The 23255-nt window shown below is 40.3% G+C and overlaps 1 protein-coding gene and 1 long non-coding RNA gene across 2 annotated transcripts; one reads left to right on the top strand and one right to left on the bottom strand.

Annotated features, from left to right (window-relative positions):
- The first annotated feature begins 6340 nt into the window (after nucleotides 1-6340).
- On the top strand, nucleotides 6341-12572 carry LOC129410692 (uncharacterized). Its single transcript, XR_008632994.1, has 3 exons — nucleotides 6341-6873; nucleotides 9930-9994; nucleotides 12501-12572. It is a non-coding gene; the product is annotated as an uncharacterized LOC129410692 (long non-coding RNA).
- Nucleotides 12573-19102: 6530 nt separating this feature from the next.
- Nucleotides 19103-23214, bottom strand: LOC110157787 (sodium channel subunit beta-3-like). The gene is made up of 3 exons (XM_055159653.1): nucleotides 23050-23214; nucleotides 20675-21010; nucleotides 19103-20578 (listed from the first exon to the last, which is right to left on the bottom strand). Exons 1-3 carry the CDS (start codon nucleotides 23129-23131, stop codon nucleotides 20397-20399), a joined length of 600 nt encoding a protein of 199 aa, XP_055015628.1. The 5' UTR covers nucleotides 23132-23214; the 3' UTR covers nucleotides 19103-20396.
- Nucleotides 23215-23255: the final 41 nt, after the last annotated feature.

Below are 23255 nucleotides of genomic sequence, written 5' to 3'. Positions count from 1 at the left end.
GGGGAACCACCAGGGGGCGCTTTGACTGGGAGGCTTTGGCTGTGCGCTGCACTGGGGCTCCTGGGGTTGATAATCATATTTTTATTGGTCAGGTTCAGGTTTCAAGTCCTGGACTGGCTCGGGTCTAAGATTCTGGCCTGGTTCAGGTCTAAGGTTCTGGACTCGTTTGTGTCTTATATCCTGGACTGGTTCAGGTCTCAGGTCCTGGTCTGGTTCAGGTCTCAGGTCCTGGTCTGGTTCAGATCTAAGATTCTGGACTGGTTTGGGTCTACGATTCTGGAATGGCTCGGGTCTAAGATTCTGGACTGGTTTGTGTCTTATATCCTGGACTGGTTCAGGTCTCAGGTCCTGGTCTGGTTCAGGTCTCAGGTCCTGGTCTGGTTCAGGTCTCAGGTCCTGGTCTGGTTCAGGTCTCAGGTCCTGGTCTGGTTCAGGTCAGATTCCAAAAACCCTCCACAGAACCAGAGTGAGGTGGTCTAACTGCTGACACTGACCCAACTTTAATGATGTTGCTTGATGTGCAACAGCTAAATACCAATGACCTACTTCCTCCAAATCCATATTTTATGAGCTTTTTTTACTCAGGAGCCTTTTTTCCATCCATGCTGATAAACGTGGACGATGCAGACTGTGCAAGAATGGCTTTTGTTGTTTACAAAGGATAAAAGTCAGGATTGTATATTACTACCCCATACGATCATTTTCCCCAAATATCCGATTTTTCCTGATTCTAATAATGAATTTGAGCCTGAGGGTTAAGTTCAAATACATAAATAAACTCAAAACTGAAATTTGAAACATGTGATTCATTATAAATTCATGTTTTGTGTGTGTGTTTTACAAACGAAAAAGAGCAGGAAAAGTTGGGAGTGGATAAAAGAAGTGCGTCCCAACATTCAGATTATTACTTCGAGCCTTAGAGCCGAGCGGGAAAAGAGAACAACTCCAACAATGAGGCAAAAGAAAGTGAACAAAAATCATGTTTATTAAAGAAACACAGTGAAACATTTGAGTTTGAATCGTGAGGATCTGTTCAGACAAACTGACGTCCCGTGCGTAAAAGTTCACCGTGTGTCTCTGTGGCGCAGCTCTTTTTATTCTGACACTAGAGTACAGGGACTATTGTTTGTAGATCGGCGCCTGTAGATCGGGTTCTCCCTGAAACTTTTAATGCATCTCGTTGCGCGGCACAACACACGGCTCTCTCCGTTCACCGAGGAGGAGCCGCAGGAGCCGCAGGAGCCGCAGGAGCCGCAGGAGCCCAGAGTCCAAACAATAGTCCCCGTACTCTAGTGTCAGAATAAGAGCGCAGAGGAGGAAGACGCGGCGTTTTGGAGAACGTCACTGACACGTACCAAGTGGAAAAAATATTATTTTTCTTGATGTTAAATAATGAATCCATTTGCAAAACCCGGTGAGTTTTCGGAATCTAGACAAAGGTTTGTTGTTGTTACAGCAGCTGTGGACCGGGTCTAGACCTGAGAACACAGACCCACATTCTCTCTTAATCAGCAGCATGTCCCTACCACATCTGACCCCGAATCTTACAAAGCACAACGTTTATAAAGCCTGAGACGACCAGAGGACGGACATGTTAAAGTGAGTAGGTGACGACTCTTACTGAAGTGTGGTCAGATGTGCTTGATCTGATTTGCTCCATATTCACACATTTGTCACTTCGTCACAAGATCAGCAGCAAAAGGAACAGAAGCGTTTGCACTGAAGAGTCTTTCTAACACTGACTTTAACCACCAAACCAAACGAGTTTGACTTACAAGACCAAATGTGTTTCTGAAAGTTTTAATTGAATCAATATTTTTCCTGTGAGGGTCTGGTCACGAGCACAAGTCACATTCATTTACACAAAGACAGACTGAGAGAAATCTTTCCACAATCTAAATTTCCATCACAGAGGACGTCCAAGTGGGCGGTACGGGACTGCCTACTCAGTGTCCACGTTTAGTCAAGGAGGACGTCCAAGTGGGAAGACTTGATGACCCGCCCGCCCTGCAGCCTTCTCACTGAAACTCACACATGTTTAATGGACGTTGGTCCTATGTGGTGCTGTCAGGAAGACGTCCCACTTTTGGCCTGTCAACATGTGCAGTACTCTAGAGTCAGAATAAGAGCGCAGAGGAGGAAGACGCGGCCGTGGCGTTTTGGAGAACGTCACTGACACGTACCAAGTGGAGTGTGTTTGCGGTACAGGCGCAGAGGAGTTTGGCCGCGGGGCTGGAGTTCACTGTGGACTCAACTTGCGGCTCATTTCATAAACCCATGGAGAATGTTTTCAACAGATGATCACAGCTGAAGTGGCCGAGCTCTTTATTCCAACATGGACAACAGCCTGGCATCATTTTATTGTCTTTTCTTTGTGTCTGCGCCGCGCATAAAGAATGGAACAAGGATCATGTTTAAACTCCAAACTGAACCAGGACGTGAGCACAAAAACTCTTCTGATACTTGGGAGCCACAAAACTCATGCTCCTTGAATTCACACGAGCTGTTCTGAGTTTATGTCAAAAAACATCACATCGTGTTGGAGATTTGACTAAAGGAAAATCCAAGTAAAGGTTCAGAGTCTGAAAAAAGAGCTGCGCCACAGAGACACACGGTGAACTTTTACGCACGGGACGTCAGTTTGTCTGAACAGATCTTCACGGTTCAAACTCAAATGTTTCACTGTGTTTCTTTAATAAACATGATTTTGGTTCACTTTCTTTTGCCTCATTGTTGGAGTTGTTCTCTTTTCCCGCTCGGCTCTAAGGCTCGAAGTAATAATCTGAATGTTGGGACGCACTTCTTTTATCCACTCCCAACTTTTCCTGCTCTTTTTCTTTTGTAAAAACACACACACAAAACATGAATTTTATAACCAATCACATGTTTCAGATTTGAATTTGTAGTTTATTATTTTTTCTTCAGTCAGTGAACATAATCATGAATCTTCTTACAATGATTTAACACACAAATGATAGACATGACTAAAGTTGTTCTACTTCCCCCAGACAATCACAATGACAAACTCAGCAGTCACAATATTCACCACCTCATTCTGTCACTTTGTGCTTTTCGGTCTGAACAGAATGTGCTTCACTTATTCAATAAAAACACAAACCAAACCAAGGTAAAAGTCATTTCATCACATTTGGCTGCATGTTGGCTTTTCCCATATTTGAGCAAAGATTCACACACCCTCCTCTGAGTCCATTGTCCACCGCGTTTTTTAATTCCTCCAGAGAAAAAATCACATCCAAACTGCTGTGAAGCCAAAAGCGCGTGAGCCGTCACGTCCATCAGTGTTTCAGACTTTTATGAGCTGGACAAATCATGAATCCAAAGTAAAAACGCCCAGTCACCGATGTGCGCGAGAACTGTGGAAATCCCCGAGCGAGAGGGTTTTTAAAAAACCTGTGGGAGGAGACACAGATGAGGGAGGAAAAGAGAGAGAGTCAGCCTGGGGACGCTCCAACACCAGCTGTTTATTCACTCCCTCCTGTGATTTGTTTTAGGCTCAGATTTGGACTCATTCTAGACTGTGAGCTGCTGATGTGCAGATGGAAGCAGGACAGTGAATCTGTTGATCCCACATAAAACTTTCTCCCATAAATCAACAGAAATCTCTGCACCTCTGTCATTTGTCCAGGCTTCTTCATCTCTGTTAAATCATTGTAAGAAGATTCATGATTATGTTCACTGACTCAAGAAAAAAATAAACTAAAAACTGAAATTTGAAACACTACATTCTTTATCAATTCTGTTCAGACAAACTGACGTCCCGTGCGTAAAAGTTCACCGTGTGTCTCTGTGGCGCAGCTCTTTTTTTCAGACTCTGAACCTTTACTTGGATTTTCCTTTAGTCAAATCTCCAACACGATGTGATGTTTTTTGACATAAACTCAGAACAGCTCGTGTGAATTCAAGGAGCATGAGTTGTGTGGCTCCCAAGTATCAGAAGAGTTTTGTGCTCACGTCCTGGTTCAGTTTGGAGTTTAAACATGATCCTTGTTCCATTCTTTACGCGCGGCGCAGACACAAGAAAAAGACAATGAAATGATGCCAGGCTGTTGTCCATGTTGGAATAAAGAGCTCGGCCACTTCAGCTGTGATCATCTGTTGAAAACATTCTCCATGGGTTTATGGAATGAGCCGCAAGTTGAGTCCACAGTGAACTCCAGCCCCGCGGCCAAACTCCTCTGCGCCTGTACCGCAAACACACTCCACTTGGTACGTGTCAGTGACGTTCTCCAAAACGCCGCGTCTTCCTCCTCTGCGCTCTGATTATTATTAGTACCACATAGGCCCAAGGTCCATTAAACTCGTGTATATGTGTGTGTCATTTTAATGAAAAAGGCTGGATGAAAAGCAGCAGCTCTTTAAACAGACCTGATGGAGCAGATTTGTACAAAGGCCAGTGAGACAGAGTCTGTGGAGAGGGGCGTGGCTCTGTTTTCAGTGATATTTATTTATTTATTTATTTATTTGAGACAGGGACAGTGCACATTTTTTGCATGAACCTTAACAGGAGAGATGTTTGTACATCAGGTTGTAGCATCAGGTTCTCCTCGAGTCTCTGACAGGTTCATTGTTTGTATTTAAATATTAATTTGACTATGAACTGTTCTTGGAGACTGATGTAGGAGAAAACTCACCCAGACACGATGGGAAAGATGAACACTCCACACACGAAACGTCACACCTGGAACCTCCTTGTGAGGCACGAGTGCTCGTCACTCAGGCGCCGTGCCGCACTGTTCTGACCAATGAGAGAGCGAAGTCTGTGTCAGGGGGCGTGGCCTGGTCGTGACGTTAAAATCTCCTGAACATAGTATAAAAACTCTGGAGCTCCATAACGTTTCTTTGCCATTGTAGAAAAGTGCTGCCTTTGGTCTCTGTTTACAGGATTGTTACACAACGGTAATTATTCTTTTTATTTTCATCCTTTATTAATGACATTAAGACATTTTCTTTAATTCAGTGGTTTTTGGAAGTTGGTTTAGTTTGGTGATTTGATTCAAACATGCTCCTGAACAAAGCCTCAGGTGCTCACATCATTTAGAACATTTTGGCTCCTGAGAGCCACAGACTGAGGCTCTGAGCTGCTCAGATGGTCAAACCTGCTCTGGGAGAGCACTGATCAGTTTGGCTCAGAGGAATTCTTTCTGTAGAGAAATGTGCCAAAGTGACTGGGAAAAATAAAACATAAAAAATCCTTTGGTGTTCAGAAAAAAAGAGCAAACAAGACTGAGTGGCTCATATCGGCCTAAGAAATCATCCCGAGTTTGCAGTGAACATTTTGTATGTGAAGCAACAACAAAACAAATTCTCTGTAAACTCGGGATGATTTCTTAGTCAGACAAATGTTTCCTTTTTGGTTCTTCCTGTGGATCAATCCTGCCCATCACCTTCACCTTTCACTATTTTTCAATTCCGTTGGGAAGAGAAACAGTTTGAACGGAGGTTTGAGTCACACACGTCTGATTCACTTTTGTATTTATGAAGTTCGCAAACAAATTCCTCGAGTCGTTTTCCGCTGTTTGGATCCAACAACCAAACAATTAACGATGTCCGAATCCGAAAACTAAAATATGACAATATCAGAACCAGAAACAAAAGTGAAATGGTTCAAAAGACTTGAAAAGATCAGGAAATTAGTCTTTCCATTGACTTCCATTATAAACTCATTATAAACTCATTTATTTTTGTTCTTGTTGTTAACTTTCTCTCTGAGCAGTTCATTCACTTGTATTTTTATTTATTTATTTATTAGGTATTTAACACAGGATTTAATAAGATTCTATTCGTTCTACTTAAATAACTCGACCGCACCGTGTCACGTGACCAGAGCAAAACCTGTAAAACTCACTGAATAAACATGAACGTTTCTACAAATATAAAATGTTCAGGTGTTTTTATGTGTCACAGGCAGAAATAAAACATGTGGATAATAAAAACTGAGTGAATCCTGTTTCTGTTGAGGTGTTTAGGCTGAACATGAGACTAAATAAATAAATAAATGCACAGACTCAAACATTTTTAGGTGATTGGATCATTTTTAATTCCATTTCTTTACTTGAACAGATTTTGCTGGATTTGTCCTGATGTAAATTCACAGCTCTGATAAAAGTGCAATGTGCTAAAACAGCGACAAATTTAACACTTTTTGTTGTAACATGAGTTTTATTTGATTAAAATGCATTTCACTGCTTAAATAAAGTTCGTAAAAGTGTAAGTTGTGGTGCATTGAGAGCGCGGAGGACGCTGGAGCAGCACTGAGTGGGTCCAGTTCGAGAGTTTGTGACATTTCGTGCAGTCATCAGCAGTAGCATAAACTGCAGTAACAGGACAGAAATACAAACCTGCGCACAGATCTGGCCCCGCCTTTTCTGAAGCTACGCTCTTCTTCTCGGAAAAAGAACCAGGAATGACTCAGAGAACAGGAACTACATACCAGAGACACGAAAAGAGGGAATTCTTTCAAGACAAATATCCAACATCCAACATGAAACCAACTTCACCGAACGTGTGTCTTCTGATGAAATCGGACACATTTAATGATCCTGGAAGAAAATGTCGTGTTCTGTTGAACTGTCATGGCGCTGGATCTGTAATCTCCAAACCAACAATGGCGACAGACTTTTGTCAGATGGACTCAAACAGCTCAGCCGAGAAGAGACAAGAAGAGACAAGAATATATTTATATTTTTTGGCATTTCTTCGGTGAACAAACAACCTGAAAACAACATGACGCATGACTGATGGACATTACTGCTCTTTGTGGAGGAACAGGACTGTGCGTTTGCTGCGTTCCTGCCCCGAAATATGAGGCACATGAGGAGGATTATGCGGCCTCATCCTGGTAACATAACTCAGGTGTGTTTTTTTTCTAACTAATTATTTTAATCAATAGGTTTAATTATTACAGTCGATATATGGAGCACTTTGTGATGTTCAAATATTTCCTTGAGATAGAAGTATTTCTTTGTTTTGCGGTTTGTTTCCTTGTTTCAAGTTTCTCACTTCACGTTTGGCTTCCGATGTTGAACTCTGCTGTGTGCGCTGTTCTCTGCCTGTACTGAGAAGAAGAATTGTTAGAAAAATATGTAGCAGGAGGGAGGAGCACCGACAGCGTCAGACGCTGCGTGCCAACGAGCGTCTGACGACTAACCCAGAACTAACCAGAAAACTAACCCAGGACTAAACCAGGACTAAACCAGGACTAAACCAGGACTAAACCAGAACTAAACCAGGACTAAACCAGGACTAAACCAGGACTAAACCAGAACCAGGACTCACTGTCGAAATGTGCTCGGGGGTTCTTCCGTGTCGACCCGAGTGTCCGCGGGTGAAAGGACCGGTGCAGAGCTCGGAGAAGTGTACGTGCAGCCGAGCCTTTCGGACACCTGCTCCGCGGGGCTCAGGGTTCACGTTCTCTCTCTCCAAGATTAGACCTGGTTTAGTCCTGGTTTAGACCTGGTTTAGTCCTGGTTTAGTCCTGGTTTAGACCTGGTTTAGACCTGGTTTAGTCCTGGTTTAGTCCTGGTTTAGTCCTGGTTTAGTCCTGGTTTAGTCCTGGTTTAGACCTGGTTTAGACCTGAATTAGTTCTGACCCGCCCTTAAAATTCCAGAACGTTAAAACTCGCCTGTTTCAGTGACTATTTGTCCGTATCCTTCGGTGCAGGACTCAGTATCAACATATAAACGTATCGGCCTTATTACCTGGACGGACATATGATTTTAATCACACTCAGAATGTTTGTTAATTACACGTGATTTTACCTTATTGAGGGAAAAAAACAAACAAACAAAAAAAACGGAGGTGTTTAATGTGTGTGCTAATAGATTTAAACCTCATTAAACGCAAATGCGTTGCAGTTGTACTTAATTCATAAAACACTTAATACACATTCTGACTTAATACATTTTAACATAAAATAAATGATAAAAAGCAAGTACAAAATGTGACGTCTGAAAACAGTGAGAAGCTGTGCAGCGTCTCTCACATTCTGGTGTGAATTGAAACTTTGAAATTTCCGCGCACGCGCAGCTCCACCTACAGGAAAGTCAGTTTGACTCAGACCCTGTCAGGAGGATCACACTGGGACTTATTAATTATTAATCCAGGACTTTTAAATCAACATCAGACCAACACTTTTGCTTTGCTTTCAGGCAACACTGTTTGAACATGTTTAATTAGTTTTAATGTCTCCTCTGCTTCTCTCCTGATATTCTACATAATAACAAGACTGACATTATAGAATGGCTTTGACCAGCATTTGATCCATCTTTCATTGCCTTATTCATATCAATGACACCAAACAGGACAAAAAAAAAAAAAAAAAAAAGAAAGTGTTGGTAAGCTGCAATTAACAAGTTTATTCTAACTTTATTAATTAATTTTAAGATTTTTAAGAAATATGAACATGTGAACATTTGAGGGCAGAAGGACAGATCTGTGAGCAGTCACAATGTTTCCTGTTGTTAAAAATACTGTTGGTACTGAGGCTGTAGATCACTCTTCTATATTCTGTGGTCTATTTGATTGTTTCTTGAGCCTTAGAGCGGCTGTAAAAACTTCACGCAGAGTTTTTTGTTTGTTTGTTTTTTGTCTCGACTTGATTTTCTGGACACATGAAATGTTTCTGCGTGTTGGTTTATTAAGTTTATTAAGTGACTTCTCATGTTGTTGTGTTTCCTGCACGGTGCACTGACAGTGGCTGCACTTTCTGTCACCTTTTCTCTTTTCTCGTTTCGTGTTACGATAAAACCAAAATGCTTTTACATCTAAAAGCTGCTGGAGTGTCCTTAAACTGCTTTTACACATAGCCAAGCTCGGTCTTCCGGGCCCCACACCTCCGCTAAATCTTCCCCCGCTGTGTTTTTCCTCTCAATGGCTGAACGGGCGCAGCCGCAAAGGATTATGGTCCATGTAGTTTACTGCGCTCTGCGCCACAGGAGAGACTGAAAATTCTTATTTTAGTGTAAAGACACAGAGTTTAATTCCGTGACGAGACCACGATGATATCGTGACATCGTCAGTATCGTCAGTATCGTCAAAGCCTCGTTAGACCGCGGCGGGGTTTTTATTTACGGTCTAAAACCTCAACCGCGGCCGATGGCAGCACCTCGTGTTGCCAGATCGAGCGGAAATCACTTAAACCAATCACGTTAAAAAACAAAACAAAAACGTTTTGTCACAGAAAACTTTTAATCTTTGAATAAACGAATGTGATCCACTGTGGGGCTTTTTAAAAAACAATGCCAGGACTGAGAAAACATTTAATATAAAACCTTTGGTCAAATAGCGTTTTCATGTGACCATGTCTGCAGCCGGGTGTGATCACTGTATCTTTAAATTGGAACAGCATTTATTTATTAATTAATTAAATGAAATGTATGATTGGTGTGAAAATAAAATAAAAAACAAACAAACACCTAAACTTGTTGAAAGTCACCCAGATATTATAAAGACTTCCTCTCCTGCCTGAATGGGGGCAGGCACTGGCCCAATCTGGCAACCTGTGCCGGGTTGTTCTTCCGTGTTCCGGCTGCTCCGTGTCTCATGCCGCAGAGCTAAAAAACAATAATAACAGTAGATTTTGGAGACATTAAAGTGTCCGTGTGGACTGACAGGACACCGACTGTTTCCCTAAGGCTGGATTTCGTGGAATTGTTCTGTATTTAAGGTATTTTATTACAAAAGAAGAACTTACACGCTATTTTTACCTTAGCTTAGCTTAGTTTAGCTTATCTTAGCTTAGCATGGCAACAGCTCCGGCTCTTTAACGACAGATAAATATTGACTGACTTGTGATATTTTATGTTATTTTGTCTTTAAATGCTCCGTACTGCCCACGCGCTTCTGTGAACCTGTTGTCATGTTGATTATATCCAAATATTTGATAGATTTTTGTGTGTTTTTCCCGCAGGACGTTGAGGATGTTGAAGTTTCAGTTGCTCCTGGTGCTTCTCTTCGTTCTTCTGTGTTTCTCTGGTGAGTTTAACAATAATTCAGTATTTGTCTCTGTGACATCTGTCCTCTGCTCACTGTCAGGGAGGTTTTATTGTTTAGTCTGAAATGTTCCACAGTGTGGCATTAAATGTGTTCATATTCATGGAGATTTAGTGGGTTTTAGTGTTGATTTGACCTCGCTCAGGGTAAAAAGGTTTTTAAGAGATTTTACAATGTAAATTATGAGAATAAATGCAAGATGGAGAAGTTAAAGACAAACTGTTGAACATTCTGTGTAAAGCATCTCCATGGAAACGAGCAGAAATGTTCCAGCCTCACGGTCGTTCATCCAGGTGTTCAGTCCTCGTGTGGGGTTTTGTTCGGTTTGGGGAAGTACGAGGAAAACGTTCAACAGCAGCTCAAAGGAAAGAGTGACATGACTGGAGGAGACGCTGAAATACTGAAGTCTGGACAAAGTAAAACTCTGTGTACCTGCCGATAATGTCAGTGTATTTGTTTTCATGGAAATAAGTGAGAAAATCATTATTTTATTTGTTCAAATATTACAGTGTGTCAGAACAACACAGTTATTCATTTTATATTTTATTTGTGAAAACATTTACCTTTGAGTTATGTGACCTTTTACCTGCCCCGGAAGTAAACAGAGTGAGAGAAATAGTAGCTGCGAAAAAGAGAAAAAGACGATAGAGAGAAACACAGAAAAATGTGTCAAGAAAAACATCCAAATTAAAGAAACACTGTTTAACTCCCGCTGGTGATAGGCGAACACAGTAAATACTGTTTTCAATTCTGCATTTATTTAAAGGTATTTATGTAAATCTGAGACATTTTCTCTGTCTGTCCTTGTTTTAGTTTTCACGGTGTTTCAATGTGTTGATGAAGTTTAGATTACTGTATTTTCCAGACTATAGTTCGTGCTCTTAAACCTCCAACCCATCAAAAAACGACCTCGGAGACAATCCAGAGCACAAAAAACCACCGTGTTTCCTGTGCTGCTGATCTCACATATAACTTCAACAGCAGTTCCTTAAATTTGATTAAATTTGGGCAGTTTTGAAACACTGATGTGGATAATCTACTTTACAACTTTAAGTGCTATTTGAGCGCCAAACGAAACAAAGCTGAACAGTTTCAGAGCGAACAGCACAAACCCTCATGATTATTCCTGTGGATCCAAGTGTGGATCACTGTAGAGAGAAAATCTACAGTTTTATCATATAATAGAACCAAAGAGAGTGAATGCACCTGTACGACGACCAGGTTAATCGTCTTTAGCCTCCTGTTGCTTCCTGATGTTTTGATTTTCAGTTTAAAGTCGTTTGTGGAATTATTTTGGAAGAATTTGATCAGTTGAGTGAAGCTGCTCATTACTTTCCAGTGAAGTTTTCCCCTTCGTAAATACTCGCGGTGCTGAGTAATTCACCTGGTGAAAAATATCACAGCAGTCGTGAGAACAGTGCACCTTTACTGTTCCTGTGCCACACACTCGTCCTACAGCTGGAGGACGCAGCACGAGGCTGTGCAAAGGCTCCGGACCAGAGAGAAGTTTAGTGTCAGGATTATCATGACCAAAATAAATACGTTTAATGATTATATCATTATAATTATGAAAGGTATTTTAATAATATCATAGTATCAAAATTATAATTGTAATTATGAATAAGTCGTTTATTTAAGCAAGTCATAGTGTTGGACTTTGTTATAAGTGAAAACCCTGGATCAGTATCTGCACATTCTGCTGATAAAATGGAGATTATTTTTGTTGGCGATTCTCACGATTCTATAAAATGTCCCACAAACGATTATTGTTTATTTATCGTGATGAACCAAAGTGTCTCTGATGAGCTCGTGTCTTTTATCAGAGACGTCCACAGTCTCCGCTCAGTCACAACATGGTGTGGAGTAAAGTTCAGACGAGGGTGGGACAGGACTGGAGCAGAGTTGGGCAGTGTCCAAATTTTGACCAACTCTCTTGTGGCCGGACTTACCGTCTTGTGGAACATCATCTCCTCGCACAGTTAAAAGAAACATTCTAGACACTATTAGTTTTAAAACGTGAAACATTAAACTGAAAATACAACCACACTTTGATTTGTGCTGAACAAACACATTTATGTATCAATATATTATAATATTATATCAGGTCTTTATGCACTGCAGGTTTTTTAATGACGGTAATGAAACTGATACTGTTGATACTTGTTGATACTGTGGGAAACTGTAATACTGTAATAAATTAGAATTTGTGCGTCAAATTTCACAAACTTAAAGTCTAATTTGTGAAATCGGTATCGAAAGCCACAGTTTTCCCTGATGATCCAGCGTTAGACTTTTATCTCCTGATATTTTCATAGTACTGAGGCCTGACAGTCTGACACTCATCCTGAGCAGCTCCTCACTCAGAAAGGGCTGGATTGTGTTAAAGACTCTGAAGAAAAACAAAATCCTAAATGTAACATGTTTATGTCTCTGCATTTATATGTCATATATTTGTACATGTGTATAATCTCTGTGTGTTTGTGTAAAGGTGCCGTGGATTCGTGCGTCGTCAAGAAGCACGAGAACGACTCAGGGACTCTGGAGTTTAACTTCCCTCCTCCAAACCTGTCCTCCTGTGCATCTTGTGAACTCCAATCCAGCCTGAACAGTGTCAGAACCCATCAGGGAGTTTCTTCCAGAGTCCACATCACAATCACAGTTTCAGAGAGACAGACAGAGTTCAGACTCACCCAGAGGTAAAGAAGAGACAGATTACCAGAACAAGCACTTCAGAGGCCGAGTCCAAGCCAATGTAACCGCCCTGAGAGACGGGGTGTTCAAGACTCACATCTCCCGCCTCCTCCTGGGAGACTCAGGCCTGTACTCCTGCATCTTCTACAGCAGCGCAGGAGGTCCGAAAAACACCAGCGTCTGTCGTCTGTCTGTGTCCGGTCAGAGCTCACACCACTCCACTGTTCTAACTGTAAAAACTTGAACACATTATTCCTCTGCAGTCAAACTGAAACTTCTCATCCTTCTCTCTGCAGCTGCTCCTGAATCCACACAAGAACCACCACAAGAACCACCAGAACCACGAAGAACCACCAGAAGAACTCACGCTTTGACTGGACTGTGGATTGTGCTGGGGCTCGTGGGGATCATGGTGTTAATAGTGTTTTTATTGGTCTGGTTCAAGTCCAGGTCTGGTTCAGGTTTCAGGTCTCAGGTCTGGTTCAGGTCAGATCCTAAAAACCCTCCACAGAACCAGAGTGAAGTGATCTAACTGCTGCTCTGTTCTCGTCGTGTTGTGGAAAGGCTCCTGAGTCGTTAACTCTTTCCCCCATGAAGACGACATTTGACGACCCCTCGTGTTTCCTTAATCACGTCTTTTGAAACCTCCGCTGTTTCACTAAAGACGTGATTTGACGAACATTAGAAACGACTCGGTTTTTCACATTTAAACAGAGACTGTGATTGGTCGGGGCCACTACAACCCACACTAGACGGACCAATAGGATTCAAGGAGATGTTTTCGCCATTAATCGAAGTAGTGACAATTGTAGCTTCCAGAAAAAACACAACACGAAACACGAGCAATAGAAAGATCACGACGCTGCGGCGCAGTTTTAGAAATAATGAGGAGCGGACGTATTTTATGGATAAGTTTAGAGAAAGTGACTTTTATAGATTTCAAAGTGATGATGAAGTTGATTATAAAGTGGAAACAGCGACGGAATTTCAGAAAGTGAAACTCATGAAGATGAGAATGCAGCTGATGCGTCTGTGTGGAGTCCTGCGATGTCCAAACAAACTATCCAGGACTTTATACTCGATTATGAACCAAAATTGCCCTGAAATCTGGATGTTGCTCAGACGAGTCCTTTAAAATATTTCAGTCTTTTTTTTCCAAGATGCGACGTATAACAGAATCACTACAGAAACAAACACTTATGTGGAGCTCTGCACACTCGAGAAAATAACCAAGATGATAAATACTGAACACACACTGACGGGGAAGAGTTTTAGTTTTATATTATTATATTATAATAAGATAAATGAGTTGAATAAGTTAAATGGAAAAAATGAATTAGACACACACAGGTGAACAACAGGTAAAAACAGGTAAAAACAGGTAAAAACAGGTAAAAACAGGTGAACACTTGGCTTCACTGTATCTGCTGATATGAAATCTGTTTAAATACTTTGACAAAGTATATTTAATTTTTTTTATGAAAATGGTGCTCAGAACATGCAGATATCAGATGCTGAATATAGTTTTTTTTTTTTTTTTTTTTTTTCGATTTTGCACCTGACCAGGTAAACTCTCATGTTCAATGAGCTGAACACGCAGCAACAACAACGTGCCTTACCGTAACTCTGCAGGAGACTCTCTCTGCCTCTGCGTCCCACAGATCAGTGTGTGGAGGCAAAACAACTTTCACCAGCTGAACTCGGACCAGACACAAAGAGACAGAGTCAGCATCACCTCCAGTCTCTCTCTGTCTCTCTCCAAAACCTTCAAATCAGGCGAGAAATGTAGGAGTAATAATAATGGACTCAGTAGTTTATTTTCTTCGGTCAATTAACATAATCCTGCATTATATAACAATGATTTAACAAAAAACAATTTATGCAGTTTAATAAGGTTATGAACTTTAACATCTGCAGCTTTTTACCATCTAAAAAACCAGCAGAAATCAAAGGTTTACTGTCTAGAGCAGAGTTTGAGAGACTTATCCAAGTGTTTGTCTCCAGTAGGTTAGATACTGTAAGAGTCTCTCACTGGTCTCTCCAAACGAGCTGAACATCCAGAACACTGGATCTGGATCTGGATCAGACCAGGACTAGACCAGGATCCAACCAGGACCAGGACCAGACCAGGACCAGAAGACCAGCCAGTGTTTTCAGTTTTATGCAACTAAAACCTGGAAGAGTCTGAACATGTGAAGATTCTGTTTTGACTCCAAACGGTTTTATTTATCTGTGTTTGACTCAAAGGTTTTCACTCTGCACTTTTCTCTTTTCATTTCTCTCTCGCTTTAACTTTATGATGATTATTTATATTCTGATTTCTTTGCAATGTGATTTGAATGTATTTGTTATTCTGTAAAGCTTTGTGTAGGAGTTTTTCAAATAAAATTGCTGAAAAACTGAAAAGGGTTTTGTTGAACCGCACAGATCAGATCACGGGTTCACCTGTCGGAGTTCACATGAATCAGTTGTTTCTGGTCAGATTGTGTTAAAATAAAACTCAGATTAAAGTCTAATTTAACAGAGCGTCAGACAGAGCAGTGCCTCCAGTTAGCGTCACACCCGGGACTGTGGAGGACGTCGACTGTGAAGTGTCACGACGGTGATGGACCAAAGGGAAGCAGAGAAATCAGATTTATTGTCGTAATAAATGAACAAAATAAACAAATAAAAAGTCGCTTTGTCATTTTGATGCAACATAAAGAAAGAATAATAAAAGTAAAATACAAAATATGATCAAATATAAACAATGTTAAAGCTGCACTGTGTAACTTTTCTAATGGAGGGTCCGTCACCTGCTCGTCTGGAACGGTCCATGTTCCGTTTGTTTTTTTTGAGTTTCAATTAAGAACGAAAAACCATAAAATGTGGAAACAGTTTATTTCATTTTTCCCTTTTAGTGTCAAACAAAAAAAACAGATTTCGACCTCGATTTCCAATATTTAATTTAAAGTTTATTTTAAAATTACACCAATCACTTTATTTGAAGTTCTGCTGATGAAGATTCACCTGAAAAACGAATGTGTTTTATTCTCATTATAGGTGCTGAGTTTTTTGATTGTTTTTTTATTTGAAATAAACTTGAAATTAAATATCGGAAATAGGTCCGTGTACCGTTTGTTCTTTTGAGTTTCAATTAAGAACAAAAAAACAATAAAATGTGAAAACAGTTTATTTCATTTTACCGTTTTAGCGTCAAAAAAAAAAAAAAGATTTCCACCTCGATTTTCAATATTTAATTTTAAATTTTATTTAAAAACACACAGTGATGAAAAAAAAGTTGCACAGTGCATCTTTAAACGTGGTAAAACAAGGTAAAAACACAGGATTGTAAACGTAAGAACAGTAATTATACAAACAGATGCTCTGGCTCCATCTAGTGGTGAGGAGAGGAACAGCAGGTCATTGTCCCGTTTCACTCACGTAAACCGTGTATCATTCGTTTTTCAATATAAAATCAAAAATAAGAAAATGAAAAAATATTTTTCTTCATTATTTGCTCCAAAACCAAAATGAAAAAAAAACAGATAACATTTATTTATTTTTTTTTTTTCGTTTTTCAATTTTGTGTTTAAATGAAAAATGGAAAGAACGGATAATGGACTGAACCAGGACTGAAACCATATCCGGGACCAGACCGGAACCGAGACCAGGACTGAGTCAGGGACCAGGACCAGGACCAGGACTGAGACCGGGATGAGGCCAGGACCAGATTAGGACCAGACTGTCATAGAAACCGGGACCTAATCGGGACCACACCGGGACCACACAAGGACTGAAAGGTTTAGTCCTGGTCTAGTCCTGGTTAGTCCTGGTCTAGTCCTGGTTCAGTCCTGGTTCAGTCCATTATCCGTTCTTTCCATTTTTCATTTAAACACAAAATCGAAAAACGAAAAAAAAATTTATAAATTGTTATCTGTTTTTTTCTCTATTCACCACTAGATGGAGCCAGAGCATCTGTTTGTATAATTACTGTTCTTACGTTTACAATCCTGTGTTTTTACCTTGTTTTACCACGTTAAAGATGCACTTGCAACTTTTCTTTTACATCGACTGTTTTTTTAAAATACATTTTAAATTAAATATTGAAAATCGAGGTGGAAATCTTTTTTTTTTTGACGCTAAAACGGTAAAATGAAATAAACTGTTTTCACATTTGATTGTTTTTTTTGTTCTTAATCAAAACTCAAAAGAACAAACGGTACACGGTCCTATTTCCGATATTTAATTTCAAGTTTATTTCAAATAAAAACCAATAAAAAAAAAAAAAAAACTCAGCACCTATAATGAGAATAAAACACGTTCGTCGACAAAACTGCAAAGATTTTTCAGGTGAATCCTTCATCAGCAGAACTTCAAATAAAGTGATCGGTGTAATTTTGAAATAAAACTTTAAATTAAATATTGGAAATCGAGGTCGAAATCTGTTTTTTGTTTGACACTAAAAGGGAAAAATGAAATAAACTGTTTCCACATTTTATGGTTTTTTCGTTCTTAATTGAAACTCAAAAAAAAACGAACGGAACATGGACCGTTCCAGACGAGCAGGTGACGGACCCTCCATTAGAAAAGTTACACAGTGCAGCTTTAACATTGTTTATATTTGATCATATTTTGTATTTACTTTTATTATTCTTTGTTTATGTTGCATCAAAATGACAAAGCGACTTTTTATTTTGTTTATTTTGTTCATTTACAACGACAATAAAACTGTTTCTGATTTCTCTGCTTCCCTTTGGTCCATCACCGTCGTGACACTTCACAGTCGACGTCCTCCACAGTCCCGGGTGTGACGCTAACTGGAGGCACTGCTCTGTCTGACGCTCTGTTAAAATAAAACTCAGATTAAAGTCTAATTTAACACAATCTGACCAGAAACAACTGATTCATGTGAACTCCGACAGGTGAACACGTGATCTGATCTGTGCGGTTCAACAAAACCCTTTTCAGTTTTTCAGCAATTTTATTTGAAAAACTCCTACACAAAGCTTTACAAAATGTTTTACAGAATAACAAATACATTCAAATCACATTGCAAAGAAAATCAGAATATAAATAATCATCATAAAGTTAAAGCGAGAGAGAAATGAAAAGAGAAAAGTGCAGAGTGAAAACCTTCGAGTCAAACACAGATAAATAAAACCGTTTGGAGTCAAAACAGAATCTTCACATGTTCAGACTCTTCCAGGTTTTAGTTGCATAAAACTGAAACACTGGCTGTTTTTGGTCCTGGTCTGGTCCTGGTCTGGTCCTGGTCTGGTCCTGCTTTGGTCCTGGTCCTGGTCCTGGTCTGGTCTGGTCCTGCTGGTCCTGCTCTGGTCTGGTCCTGGTCCTGGTCCTGGTCTGGTCCTGGTCCTGGTCTTTGGTCCTGGTCTGGTCCTGGTCTGGTCCTGGTCTGGTCCCTGAGTTCCTCACAGTGAAAGATGATTCATGTGGCACTAAAACGTCACAGATGGACTTTGGTCACTTTAACGTCTCTGAGCCACAGGGGTAAAGACCTGAGACCTGATCCTGATCCTGGTCCAGATCCAGATCCAGATCCAGATCCAGATCCAGTGTTCTGGATGTTCAGCTCGTTTGGAGAGACCAGTGAGAGACTCTTACAGTATCTAACCTACTGGAGACAAACACTTGGATAAGTCTCTCAAACTCTGCTCTAGACAGTAAACCTTTGATTTTTGCTGGTTTTTTTAGATGGTAAAAAGCTGCAGATGTTAAAGTTCATAACCTTATTAAACTGCATAAATTGTTTTTTGTTAAATCATTGTTATATAATGCAGGATTATGTTAAATGACCAAAGAAAATAAACTACTGAGTCCATTATTATTACTCCTACATTTCTCGCCTGATTTGAAGGTTTTGGAGAGAGACAGAGAGAGACTGGAGGTGATGCTGACTCTGTCTCTTTGTGTCTGGTCCGAGTTCAGCTGGTGAAAGTTGTTTTGCCTCCACACACTGATCTGTGGGACGCAGAGGCAGAGAGAGTCTCCTGCAGAGTTACGGTAAGGCACGTTGTTGTTGCTGCGTGTTCACGACTGCTCAGATGATTTGATCAAAGGTAAAAAATAATGGAATAAAAGTCTGGATTTGTCCAGAAAACAGCAAAGATTTTTCAGGTGAGTCCTTCAGCAGCAGAACTTCAAATAAAGTGATTGGTGTTTCTCTTCACACTCCGGGTTTGGTTTGTGTTTTCACCTGGACTTAATGAAGACGACATTTGACGACCCCTCGTGTTTCCTTAATGACGACTTTTGACTCCTCCGCTGTTTCACTAAAGACGTGATTTGACGACCATTAGAAACGACTCGGTTTTTCACATTTAAACAGTGTAGAACAACAAGTGTAGAACTAGTCATATATGTGTGTGTTGTTCCTAGTCGACGTCCAGGGGGAAATAGTTCTTTCCCCCTGGACGTCGACTAGGAACAACACACACATATGTTACTAGTTCTACACTTAGAGCATAACTGCATAAAATAAAACAAACTTCTACGAATGATTATAAATGATTTTTACACTCATGAACTTCATTGTAACACAGACATATTTGTATCTCTGGAAACTTCAGACTCTGAACTCTTCATTTCTGGATGTTTAAATGTGATTCGACTCATTTACAGGTTTATAACAGCTCACTGAACATGAGAGTTTACCTGCTCAGTGCAAAATCGAAAACAAAAAAAAAAACTATATTCAGCGTCTGATATCTGCATGTTCTGAGCACCATTTTCATAAAAAAAATTTAAAATATACTTTGTCAAAGTATTTAAACAGATTTCATATCAGCAGATACAGTGAAGCCAAGTGTGCACCTGTTTTTACCTGTTTTTACCTGTTGTTCACCTGTGTGTGCCTAATTCATTTTTTCCATTTAACTTATTCAAATCATTTATCTTATTATAATATAATAATATAATAATAAAACTCTTCCCCGTCAGTGTGTGTTCAGTATTTATCATCTTGGTTATTTTCTCGTGTGCAGAGCTCCACATAAGTGTTTGTTTCTGTAGTGATTCTGTTATACGTCGCATCTTGGAAAAAAAAGACTGAAATATTTTAAAGGACTCGTCTGAGCAACATCCAGATTTCAGGGCAATTTTGGTTCATAATCGAGTATAAAGTCCTGGATAGTTTGTTTGGACATCGCAGGATCCACACAGACGCATCAGCTGCATTCTCATCTTCATGAGTTTCACTTTCTGAAATTCCGTCGCTGTTTCCACTTTATAATCAACTTCATCATCACTTTGAAATCTATAAAAGTCACTTTCTCTAAACTTATCCATAAAATACGTCCGCTCCTCATTATTTCTAAAACTGCGCCGCAGCGTCGTGATCTTTCTATTGCTCGTGTTTCGTGTTGTGTTTTTTCTGGAAGCTACAATTGTCACTACTTCGATTAATGGCGAAAACATCTCCTTGAATCCTATTGGTCCGTCTAGTGTGGGTTGTAGTGGCCCCGACCAATCACAGTCTCTGTTTAAATGTGAAAAACCGAGTCGTTTCTAATGTTCGTCAAATCACGTCTTTAGTGAAACAGCGGAGGTTTCAAAAGACGTGATTAAGGAAACACGAGGGGTCGTCAAATGTCGTCTTCATGGGGGAAAGAGTTAACGACTCAGGAGCCTTTCCACAACACGACGAGAACAGAGCAGCAGTTAGATCACGTCACTCTGGTTCTGTGGAGGGTTTTTAGGATCTGACCTGAACCAGACCAGGATCTGAGACCTGAACCAGGACCTGAGACCTGAACCAGACCAATAAAAACACTGTTATGAACACCACGATCCCCACAAGCCCCAGCGCAGCCCACAGTCCAGTCAAAGCGTGACCTGGTTGTTCTTCTGGTGGTTCTTGTGTGGATTCAGGAGCAGCTGCAGAGAGAAGGATGAGAAGTTTCAGTTTGACTGCAGAGGAATAATGTGTTCAAGTTTTTACAGTTAGAACAGTGGAGTGGTGTGAGCTCTGACCGGACACAGACAGACGACAGTCGCTGGTCTTTTGGACCTCACTGCCGCGCTGGATGTTGCAGGAGTACAGGCCTGAGTCTCCCAGGAGGAGGGGGGAGATGTGAGTCTTGAACACCCCGTCTCTCAGGGCGGTTACATTGGCTTGGACTCGGCCTCTGAAGTGCTTGTTCTGGTAATCTGTCTCTTCTTTACCATTGTCTTGGTGGAAGAACTCCCTGGATTGGTTCTGTACACAGATGATGTCCACAGGTTTGGAGGCGAATTTAGGAGGGAAGTTAAACTCCAGAGTCACTGAGTCGTTCTCGTGCTTCTTGAAGATGCACGAATCCACGGCACCTTTACACAAACACACAGAGATTATACACATGTACAAATATATGACATATAAATGCAGAGACATAAACATGTTACATTTAGGATTTTGTTTTTCTTCAGAGTCTTTAACACAATCCAGCCCTTTCTGAGTGAGGAGCTGCTCAGGATGAGTGTCAGACTGTCAGGCCTCAGTACTATGAAAATATCAGGAGATAAAAGTCTAACGCTGGATCATCAGGGAAAACTGTGGCTTTCGATACCGATTTCACAAATTAGACTTTAAGTTTCTGAAATTTGATGCACAAATTCTAATTTATTACAGTATTACAGTTTCCCACAGTATCAACAAGTATCAACAGTATCAGTTTCATTACCGTCATTAAAAAACCTGCAGTGCATAAAGACCTGATATAATATTATAATATATTGATACATAAATGTGTTTGTTCAGCACAAATCAAAGTGTGGTTGTATTTTCAGTTTAATGTTTCACGTTTTAAAACTAATAGTGTCTAGAATGTTTCTTTTAACTGTGCGAGGAGATGATGTTCCACAAGACGGTAAGTCCGGCCACAAGAGAGTTGGTCAAAATTTGGACAATGCCCAACTCTGCTCCAGTCCTGTCCCACCCTCGTCTGAACTTTACTCCACACCATGTTGTGACTGAGCGGAGACTGTGGACGTCTCTGATTAAAGACACGAGCTCATCAGAGACACTTTGGTTCATCACGATAAATAAACAATAATCGTTTGTGGGACATTTTATAGAATCGTGAGAATCGCCAACAAAAATAATCTCCATTTTATCAGCAGAATGTGCAGATACTGATCCAGGGTTTTCACTTATAACAAAGTCCAACACTATGACTTGCTTAAATAAACGACTTATTCATAATTGATATTATGATATTATTAAAATAACTTTCATAATTATAATGATATAATCATTAAATGTATTTATTTTGGTCATGATAATCCTGACACTAAACTTCTCTCTGGTCCGGAGCCTTTGCACAGCCTCGTGCTGCGTCCTCCAGCTGTAGGACGAGTGTGTGACACAGGAACAGTAAAGGTGCACTGTTCTCACGACTGCTGTGATATTTTTCACCAGGTGAATTACTCAGCACCGCGAGTATTTACGAAGGGGAAAACTTCACTGGAAAGTAATGAGCAGCTTCACTCAACTGATCAAATTCTTCCAAAATAATTCCACAAACGACTTTAAACTGAAAATCAAAACATCAGGAAGCAACAGGAGGCTAAAGACGATTAACCTGGTCGTCGTACAGGTGCATTCACTCTCTTTGGTTCTATTATATGATAAAACTGTAGATTTTCTCTCTACAGTGATCCACACTTGGATCCACAGGAATAATCATGAGGGTTTGTGCTGTTTGGCTTTGTTTTGTTTGTTGTTGTAGAGCAGATTATCCACATCAGTGTTTTAAAACTGTGCACATTTTAAAATGAACTACACTACACTCCTGAAGTCACATGTGAGATCTGCTGCTGCTGTGGAGGACACACAGTGTCCGACTTTCTGTGCAAAGTCTTTTCTTGTAAAGTTCATCTTCAGGTGGAGTCATTGAGCTTTTATCTTCACTCTTGTCCACACAGAGTTTTACTTTGTCCAGACTTCAGTATTTCAGCGTCTCCTCCAGTCATGTCACTCTTTCCTATGAGCTGCTGTTGAACGTTTTCCTCGTACTTCCCCAAACCGAACAAAACCCCACACGAGGACTGAACACCTGGATGAACGACCGTGAGGCTGGAACATTTCTGCTCGTTTCCATGGAGATGCTTTACACAGAATGTTCAACAGTTTGTCTTTAACTTCTCCATCTTGCATTTATTCTCATAATTTACATTGAAAAATCTCTTAAAAACCTTTTTACCCTGAGCGAGGTCAAATCAACACTAAAACCCACTAAATCTCCATGAATATGAAACACATTTAATGCCACACTGTGGAACATTTCAGACTAAACAATAAAACCTCCCTGACAGTGAGCAGAGGACAGATGTCACAGAGACAAATACTGAATTATTGTTAAACTCACCAGAGAAACACAGAAGAACGAAGAAAAGCACCAGGAGCAACTGAAACTTCAACATCCTCAACGTCCTGCGGGAAAAAAACATGAAAATCTATCAAATATTTGGATATAATCAACATGACAACAGGTTCACAGAAGCGCGTGGGCAGAACGGAGCATTTAAAGACAAAATAACATAAAATATCACAAGTCAGTCAATATTTATCTGT

This window comes from Boleophthalmus pectinirostris, unplaced genomic scaffold, assembly GCF_026225935.1.
Source record: "Boleophthalmus pectinirostris isolate CB_2022bp ecotype Guang Dong unplaced genomic scaffold, ASM2622593v1 HiC_scaffold_23, whole genome shotgun sequence".
NCBI lineage: Eukaryota > Metazoa > Chordata > Actinopteri > Gobiiformes > Gobiidae > Boleophthalmus > Boleophthalmus pectinirostris.
The sequence above is the reverse complement of the archived record's forward strand: the minus strand, read 5'-3'. Positions and strand labels throughout refer to the sequence as shown.